The sequence below is a fragment of the Dermacentor andersoni genome, chromosome 2 (assembly GCF_023375885.2).
Source record: "Dermacentor andersoni chromosome 2, qqDerAnde1_hic_scaffold, whole genome shotgun sequence".
In the NCBI taxonomy this organism is placed as follows: Eukaryota; Metazoa; Arthropoda; class Arachnida; order Ixodida; family Ixodidae; genus Dermacentor; species Dermacentor andersoni.
This window is the reverse complement of record NC_092815.1, coordinates 169,882,160-169,892,004: the sequence shown is the minus strand read 5'-3', so window position 1 is coordinate 169,892,004 and position 9,845 is coordinate 169,882,160. Positions and strand designations below refer to the sequence as shown.

At 51.7% G+C, this 9,845-nt stretch overlaps 1 protein-coding gene across 1 annotated transcript in view; it reads left to right on the top strand.

Annotated features, from left to right (window-relative positions):
- Positions 1-1,199: 1,199 nt before the first annotated feature.
- LOC126540463 (neural cell adhesion molecule 2-like) overlaps positions 1,200-9,845 on the top strand; it is a 196,130-nt gene continuing 187,484 nt past the window's right edge. The window contains exon 1 of the mRNA XM_050187281.2: positions 1,200-1,781. Within this exon, the coding sequence (XP_050043238.1) occupies positions 1,634-1,781 (148 nt within the window). The 5' untranslated portion in view covers positions 1,200-1,633. The remainder of the gene's footprint in view (positions 1,782-9,845) is intronic.

Sequence of the window (9,845 nt, the reverse complement as noted above, 5' to 3'; positions counted from 1 at the left end):
ACCTTTCAATGCGGGCGAAATGCGCAAGGGACAGCGTGCCGGGCATTGGATGCACGTTAAAGAACCCCCGATGGTCAAAAATAATACTGAGTCCCCCCACTACGGCGTGTCCCATAACCTTACTGAGGATTTTGCAAGCAATACAAACCTGCCACACATGTTAAACTTTTCCATTAAAGTCTACGTTCACAACCCAGACACATCACCTGATATAGGTGGCTGCATGCACTATGTAAGGTCCCGTCAACTGCTAATCTTTACGGACACTTGATAAAAAAGTTGACTTTGAATGATTTTGTTTATGAACACACTATACCTTCCAGTTCGCAGCTTCAGTAAGCCTTAGTGAAGGTTTAGACGAAAATTCGTCTGCTCAGGCATTGAAGTGAAAAAGGTTGCAGTCACTGACCAAGTACATATGTCACTACTCGCCTCCTCCGCCTCATTGGGAACAAGGAACCCGTACGGGTTCCGAAGCGCCTTGCTTTTCGTTCGACTTGGTCACTGACTGCAGTTCAGTAGGCTTTATACCAGCGCTCATGCATGAAGACACTGGACGAAATTAACAAAGCAAAGAAGAAAAAAAAAACTAAGACTGTTCATAGACTTCACGAATCTATTTGTTCCAACGGTTAGGATAAAACAAGCGGAGGGCGCATAGCAGTGCTCAGAAACAAGCGTTTCCTACTCAATTCACGGGCGCTCCCGACTCCGGTCTGCTTCGGTGGCAGTTCGCCGGCGACCAGCGCGCGTCGACGACCGCGTGGCGCCGGCGACGCGCGCAATTTGAGACGGCACAGCCGCCGCTGACAGCGGTCGTCTCGGCGTGCGCGCACCGGGTGCGACGCTCCGCCCGCCGCGGCTGCGCTCTCGGCTCGGACCGCCGGCTGCTGGGTGGAGTCCCAGCCCGCAGAGGCGGCGCGAACCACCGGTCCGGCGTCCCGCCGCGACGACGCACCGCCGACGCTGGCGCGCTTCCCCTTTCTCGCGGTCTCCCGAAAAACTCGGGACAAATCTTCCCCTCTCTTCCCGCCGAGAGGCGGCGGACACCCCGCGCGCTCTCGGGACCGGCGCAAGACACCCCCCCCCCCCCCCCCCCCCCCCTCGAGCGCGTACGCGGGAGCGGGAATAACGGGCGAGGGTCGTCAGCAGCTCCAGCCGCGGCGCGGCGCTCGCGATCCAAGTCCGGCGGAGGGAACGGGGCCTTTATAGAGTTCTTCCGGTGGGGGCGCACCGTTTTCGGCGCACCGCGGCTCGGACCCGACTATCGCGGACGGCGCACGGTTTGAAAACGTAAGGCCGTCTGTAAAAGCGAGTTTCATTATTTTTCGCTCCGCACCTTCGCGCGAAAAGCGTGCAGTACTCGCAAGCCCTCTTCCGCCTTCCCTCCCCACCATCGGCGGAGCCCTTCTTCTGGTTGTGCGAGTTTGTGGACGGTACGCAACACCTTGGACTGTCAGGCAGGCAGCACGTGTGCTGCTTTTTATTTCGGCTGTTGCAGGCTTAGCTCTGCGATAGGTGAAGAGTGCAACGACATGTTTAGGAAAATAGCTAAGGGGGAGCGACGCGGCTAGAGGAAAGAAAAGAAGGATTCCGACGGCAGAGCCGGCAGACGAACTGAACTTATCCGACCATGGGTACTCCACTGGCCAGTGGTGTCGCCGGCTGCAGACAACACATGCACTACCTAGGAACTCTTGTGTGCTTCGTCCTCACACTGTCGACGGGGCTGTGGACTTCGCTGCAGAGTGGCGTCGCTGCACAGTACCTCCAGCCGCAAGGTGAGAAAACTTAAGAGGGCCTCCGGTTCCGTTGAACATGCTAATATTTAGAACTGTCATATATTGACATACAGCCAAGCATTTAGTTATTTCTGCTCCGCTCTTTTCCTTGTCGAGTTTGCGTTAGTATTACACAGTGATTGGCGAATGTCGTGTATAAGTGAACCTGGCAAAAGAAAGGTAGACAACAAAACAGAACATCAAAAGAGTAACGTTGTCGAAATACTTAGCAAAAATAAAACCGTGAGGTAATTTCACAAAAGTTGCAGTTCAGATTATTGACATTACAAATTGCCATGTGAGTGCCTTTACCATTTATTTGAACCACGTTAATCACTTAACCACAATAAATTTAGACTAATTAGCTGACCGCCAATTCCTTGTTAAACTTCCAAAATGCAGGCTGTAGCCCTGGACGGCGAGCTTATGCCGAACGCATAATACACAAAGTAGAACTCGCTCGAATGTTCCTAGGTTTATGTGGTACTCAGATGAAATCGAATTCAAATAAATATTACGGGCGCCTTGTATTATTTTTTAGGGAAGAGATTAGTAAGTAAAGTTTTGTTGGCTTTTGTAAAACAAGATTATGTTTTCAGGTTTTAAGTGAATGCCTCGTATTGTACTTTCTAGGCTCCATCCCCAATACATCAGTGATCTTGAACCTATACATTTTACAAACCGTTATTATTGTTTCGCCAGTCTTAACTTACTCAATTCTGTGATATCAGCGCATACTTCAGTCTTAATGTCATTAATATTGAGACATTGTTAGCTGATTGTTACATAACATGCGACAGCTCGATGGAAAGAGCACGTTTAGCGTTATTTGATCTGCCGAGTCATCGGCAGTGGTAGTATTCCTTTTCCGATTTGCTCTAAGTCGGAGAAGGAAAACCGAAGATCTGATTTAGTAACAACATGCCAGCAGTATATACACAAGCTTTAAATTTTATAAATATCTCTCGGCATATAAATTTTATGACAACGCAAGCGTAGATTATGAGAGGCGGAGACATGCGTAAGACAGGTGGCCCAATACAACTTGTTGGTGGGCTAGGAGGTTCACAGTTCGTGGTTGTCCGCGCCACGGCCTTCTCGGGATTGTCTCCTCTTGCACAGAATTCTTCTTCGAAGCAATGCGTAAGAGACTTGCACTAAATCCAGTGGCTTGTTTGAGTGTTTGCAGCCAATGTTAGGCACTATTGTGCCCATGTGTAAAAAAAAAATCAGGTAGATGAAGGAGGCGGGAATCGAGAACAAGTTACAGACAAGCAAGATAAGAACAAAACAAAACGAGTGACTGAAATGAAGCCGAAATCCGGGCTTCCACTGCTTGTCCAAGAGGAGATGAGTAATGTTGCAGCACGACCAACGTTTACCTTTGCTATCTGAAGAAAGCAATCTGCATAGAGCCGCTGATTGTTTCTTTGTTATTCCTCTGCTTTCCGAGCCATATACGCAAAATGGTTGGACCGGCCCACGCGGAATCGATGGGGCTGCGTGTGGTGTCCGTTAGCGTGTTTTCGATTAAACCGCGGGTGGAATGGAAAAAAAAAACACGTCTACAAAACGCCACGCGTTTGGGGCTGGAGGGAGTCGTTGCGTCCTCGTAGCGAGTGGCGACGAGACATATGTCCCCTCGCAAAGCCGGCAAACGCGAATGGATCAAAGGTACCGGAAAGTGAGGAAGAAAAGGCGATTTGGTTTTGTCTGAACATTACGAACTGGTTTGACCTATTGGTCAGTAACCTATTGGAGTGGACACAGGTATATTTATAATGAACGCAGGTCGGACGACTTGCCTGTTATTACGTTGACCATAAGAAATGTATGGTCAAGCACCCCCCCGTATCGACGATTCTTGCTCTTACTTGTGCAGAGTAGCTGGCGCATATTACAACGTAAGGCTTCAAAAGTGAAAACATTTACGTCTGCGCTCTTGGATATGGCGTGATTGCCTTTCTTGTCGGCTGATCAGTTGGTCAGTGTCTGGGCGGATATATTTGTGAATATCAATTAGAAAGTTATACGTGTGCAGTATGTATACAAGTGGAACCTAACGGGCTTAGATAGCCCACGTACGCTGACTGATAAAGTAGTGAGTGTAAACGTACCTCTACGCGGCGTGAAAAAAACTATATGGAGTTCGAACACCTAATGTCGTCGCACAGCTGTCTCCAAAGCACACTGACCTGTTTGTGGAACAACGTGTATTATTCGGCGGATTGTTTGATTTACTCGAGTTTTCGTCATGTAGCCACTGGGTATGGGCGACAAGGCGTGTGCTAATTCTTGGCAAGTCCTCTAGAAGCGTTATGTGCTAGGCGATAAAAGAGGTACCGAATAATTAAAACACGCATGTCATCAGCGCTCTTCTCTCGACTAGCATCATATATCATCTTCGTTCTCGTGACGTCGCTGGGTAGACAAATAGCAGCATGCAAGCTCCTTAACTGGTATTTGCATTTCGGTGTAGCTTGCGGGTGGTGTAGCGAATAAACAAATAAAGAGAATGCACGAGAATAAAGTTGTGAGATTTGTTGTAATAAGAGAGTGTGTCAGTCCAAATCATAAATTACTGCCATTAGAATCGTTCGATATATCTGAGTGGTACCTTAGACGAAACAATTCATTCCTTTCGTCTTCCACACACACATTATCCTGGTTTTACTTTAGGCTACGTCTTAAACAACAAGTTGCACACGTCTTGATTTTTTGGCAACGAGGACAATAAGTAGACCATGCTCAGTGAGAAAGTGCATTTGTATCATAATATTAAAAGTTGTTACTCGTGAGAATAACGCGTGTCTCCTAGGGCGTTCGAAAAGTATCTCAAAGGGCAGCACCTGCGTCTTGGACAAGAGGCACAGCGTCTGAATGACAGCGCCTGAAAGGGTTAACTAACCGCCATTTGTTCTGACTGTCTTACTGGTTTTGCTGGCCGATCCTCAAGATTGTGCCGTGTAACAGAGGGACGAAACAAGCACGGTAATACAACACGTACTGTAGAGTACCACACGACGGACCACACGGTGGTAAGGGGTATACTGACGCTTTCTTCCCCTTGCGATAAGAGGAGTGGCACTAATAACACATAGTGATACGTATTGACGCAAATAACCACCTCCCAAAACATGAGAAACGCATTCTTGAATTACAACCAGAGTTCATTTTTCATAACATATTTTTTGGATATGTGGGTACTAGGGCAAAAACAATGCCCTCGGGCATGTTCTGTATTTTAGAGTTTGTTCATATTGCTACGGCACAATATGCGCGATCACGAAAGGCCAGCAGTGTGAAGACGACGACGACGATTAGAAGCTAGCGCGGGCTGTTGCCTCCTGGCCAAGCGCAGCGTATTTTCCTTGTAAATATATTTGTACATAGCTTTTCGTCTGCGTCTTCCTACGTAACATATCTGGTGGAGGTGGACGTTCCCTGTACCTCGTCACGGAGCTTCGCAGTGGACGGTACGTCGAGCCTTCCTTCATGGCTCCCGGCGACGACAACCCGACTCCGCCGGCTCCGACACCTGCTGCCACTTCGACGACCTACATCACTCTCCCCGCTCCCCGTGATCCTGGCGTATTCTCGGGCCAAGATGGGGAAGACGTCGATGACTGGATCAGCCTGTATGAACACGTCAGCCGCAATAACCGGTGGGACCCTACTATTATGCTGGCCAACGTAGTCTTTTACCTCGGTGGCACACCTCGAGTTTGGTATCGCACGCACGAAGATGAGCTCACCAGTTGGGATTCACTTAAGACACAGCTTCGAGACTTGTTCGGCAACCCCTACGGTCAACAACTTGCCGCGCAGAAGGCGCTTTCCGGCCGTGTGCAGACGTCAACAGAGCCCTATGTCACGTACATTCAGGACGTCTTGGCTCTGTGCCGCAAAGTTGACACCCACATGACTGAGTCAGACAAGGTTTCCCACATCCTCAAAGGCATTGCCGATGACGCCTTCAACTTGCTCGTTTGCAACAACGTAGCGACGGTGGATGCTGTTATAAGAGAGTGCCGCCGCCTGGAACTCGCCAAAAGCCGACGTATTGACCAGCAGTTTGCCCGTCTGCCCAACACCCCAGCGACATCTTCCTGTGCCGACGCTCCTCGTCCCAACAACACTGCCGATGTTACCAGGATCGTCCGGCGTGAGATCGAGGCCGCCTATCCGGCTGCCTTCGACTCCAGTCCCACCAACACATCTGCAGTCACGGTCTCACTGATCCAGGCAGTTGTCCGCCAGGAGTTTGAAAACATGGGTCTTCACACCATCTGCTCGGCCCATCGCCCTAATACCCGCCCGGCTTCTTCGATTTCGCCCCGTCCCGCATCTTCTTACCCACCACGTTTCCGCAACCCATCTGAATGGCGCACTGCTGACGACAAGCCTATTTGTTTCCACTGCCATCGAATCGGGCACATTTCTCGGCACTGTCGTAGTCGCTGGAGTTCCCCGAGCCGGCCTACTTATACTGCCTACTCTCGCCCCTCAGGTGGCCCTTCTCGTCCCTATGCCGCACGCTCCGATAATGCCGCCACTGATTCTCCTGCAACGAACCGCCCCTATTCTCGTTCGCCTTCGCCCCAACGACGACAATCTCGCTCTCCCCAGCCCCGTCGCGCCTATTCGCCGACTCCCTTCGGACGCCGCTCCCAGCCGGAAAACTAGACGATGCAGCGCCTCGAGGTGACGCTGCATTGCTCCCTACGCCGCCAAATCCTCTACTGACTTTGCCCACTCATCTGAGCCTTCTTGACGTGCAAGTCGACGGTGTTTCTGTGTCTGCTCTCATAGACACTGGGGCGCATTTGTCCGTAATGAGCGCTGACCTTCGTAACCGGCTCAAGAAAATTATCACGCCCGCCACGACGCCTGTTGTCCGTGTCGCCGATGGCGGAACAGCCCCCGTAATTGGTATGTGTACCGCCCGCGTCTCCTTCGCCGATCGCTCAACAATCGTGCTATTCACAGTCATCGCCCACTGTCCCCACGACATCATCCTCGGCTTAGACTTCCTTTCCGCACATTCTGCTCTCATCGATTGTTCCGCCAGTACTCTCCGCCTTGACCTGCCTGTTCTGGATCGTGCTGAACCACACCCCAGTCGCCTCAGTTCCGCCGACTTCGTTCGCTTGCCACCTTCGGCACTGACCTACGTTGACCTAGTGTCATCCCCACCAGTCCCCGACGGTCACTACATCGCGGCTCCTATGCAAGACGTCCTCCTTACACATGGGATCACAGTACCCCATACAGTTTTATCTATTACGGCGAATTGCGTCTGCCTGCCAGTGGTCAACTTTGGCTTGACGACACAAGTGCTGCCACGTGGGATGTCTTTGGCCCAGCTTTGTTCATTCGAGGATCACTCAGTAGCATCCATTGCAGTAGACGACACTTCATCCGATACTCCTCTACCATCGCAGTCGGCAAATTGTACCATCGCTGACTTACGGAAAATGATTGCCCCCGACTTGCCCTCCGAGCACGCTCGTGAACTCTACCGCGTTCTGTTTTCCTACCACGATATTTTTGACTTTAACGATCGTCCTTTAGCCCAAACTACAGCTGTCAAACATCGCATTAATACCGGCGATGCCCCTCCTATTCATCGCCGCCCGTATCGAGTGTCACCAGCTGAGCGTCAAGTTATTCACGCAGAAGTTCGCAAAATGCTTGCCAAGAACATTATTGAACCATCATATAGTCCATGGGCGTCACCTGTAGTACTGGTCAAAAAGAAGGATGGCTCATGGCGCTTTTGCGTGGATTATCGGCACCTTAACAGGGTTACCAAAAAGGACGTGTATCCCCTACCTCGGATTGATGACGCCCTTGACTGCCTCCACGGTGCTCGCTATTTCTCTTCTATTGACCTTCGCTCCGGCTACTGGCAGATTGCCGTGGACGATCTCGACCGCGAGAAGACTGCTTTTGTCACACCCGACGGTCTTTATCAATTCAAAGTGATGCCGTTCGGTCTATGTAACGCCCCTGCCACTTTTGAACGCATGATGGACTCCCTTCTTCACGGTTTCAAGTGGTCCACGTGCCTGTGCTACTTGGACGACGTTATCGTATTCTCCCCAACGTTCGCTACGCACCTCGAGCGCCTCTCAGCAGTCCTGGACGTTTTTCGGCGAGCCGGTCTGCAACTCAACGCATCGAAGTGCCAATTCGGCCGTCGCCAGATTACCGTCCTTGGACATCTCGTTGACGCGAACGGAGTGCAACCGGACCCAGGCAAGATCCATGCTGTTACGCACTTCCCTGTTCCGAAGTGTGTCAAGGATGTGCGCAGCTTCATCGGCCTTTGTTCGTACTTCCGCCGTTTCGTGAGAAATTTCGCCGCCATAGCACGACCACTAACCGACCTTTTGAAAAAAGACGCTCCTTTCCAGTGGGGCGATAACGAGGCCTCTGCATTCTCTCATCTAATCGACATTCTCACAACGCCTCCCGTTTTGGCCCATTTCGATCCTTCTGCGCCTACCGAAGTCCGTACTGATGCCAGCGGTCACGGAATTGGAGCAGTACTGGCACAACGCCAGCGTGGCCACGACCGTGTTATCGCTTACGCCAGCAGGCTCCTCTCACCCGCGGAGCGCAACTATTCCATCACTGAGCGTGAGTGTCTGGCCCTAGTTTGGGCGGTTGCGAAATTCCGCCCATACTTATATGGCCGATCCTTTTCCGTTGTCACAGACCATCACGCGCTGTGCTGGTTATGCTCACTGAAAGATCCTACAGGAAGACTTGGTCGCTGGGCCTTACGCCTCCAAGAATATTCGTATACTGTCACCTATAAATCTGGCCGACTACACAAGGACGCTGACTGCCTGTCTCGCTACCCGGTCGACGAGCCTGACGACGCCGACAGTAGTAGCCTCAACGGCATTTTCTCTGTCTCTGCCTTCGGTAACATCGCCGATGAGCAGTACCGAGACCTATCGCTGCGAGCACTTATCGAGCGTCTGCGCTCTACACCTACCGACGCATCCGTTCGCCGATATGTCCTCCAGGGTGGCATTCTGTATCGAAGGAACTTCCTCCCTGACGGCTCTGACCTTCTTCTTGTCGTGCCAAAACAGCTACGACAGACTGTGCTCTTTGAGATGCATGACGCACCCACTTCAGGACATCTTGGGGTAACCCGCACGTACGACCGCGTCCGCCGCCGCTTCTATTGGCCTGGTCTCGCTCGCTCCGTTCGACGCTATGTTGCTGCCTGTGATCCCTGCCAGCGTCGGAAGACACCTCAGGTGCTACCTGCCGGTCATCTCCAGCCGATCACCGTCCCTGTGGAACCGTTCTTTCGTGTTGGATTAGACCTGCTCGGTCCCTTTCCCACGTCATCTTCTGGGAACAAATGGGTAGCCGTCGCGACTGATTACGCCACCCGATACGCTATCACTCGGGCTCTCCCTACCAGCTGCGCCACTGACGTCGCGGACTTTCTCTTGCGTGACATTATCTTGCTTCATGGCGCCCCGCGACAGCTGCTTACTGACCGTGGTCGAAACTTCCTCTCGAAAGTTATCGCTGACATTGTGCGTTCCTGCTCCATTCAACACAAACTGACTACTTCATACCATCCTCAAACCAATGGCCTGACAGAGCGGTTAAACCGTACTCTTACCGATATGCTGGCCAAGTACGTTTCCAAGGACCACCACGACTGGGACATTGCCCTTCCTTACGTAACATTTGCGTACAATTCTTCCCGGCACGACACCGCCGGATTTTCTCCCTTTTATCTACTGTACGGTCGCGAACCTACCTTGCCCCTAGACACGGCACTTCCTCCTGCTGCGGTCTCAACAAGCGAGTATGCGCGCGACGCCATCGCCCTCGCTGACCATGCACGCCAGCTTGCCCGTGCTCGACTGACGGCCTCACAGACCACTCAGCAGTGTCAGTACAACGCCCGCCATCGTGACGTACAGTTTTCACCTGGTGCGCTCGTGCTCCTGTGGTCGCCCTCTCGTCACGTCGGACTTTCAGAGAAGCTCCTTTCGCGATACACAGGGCCCTACCGCGTGCTGC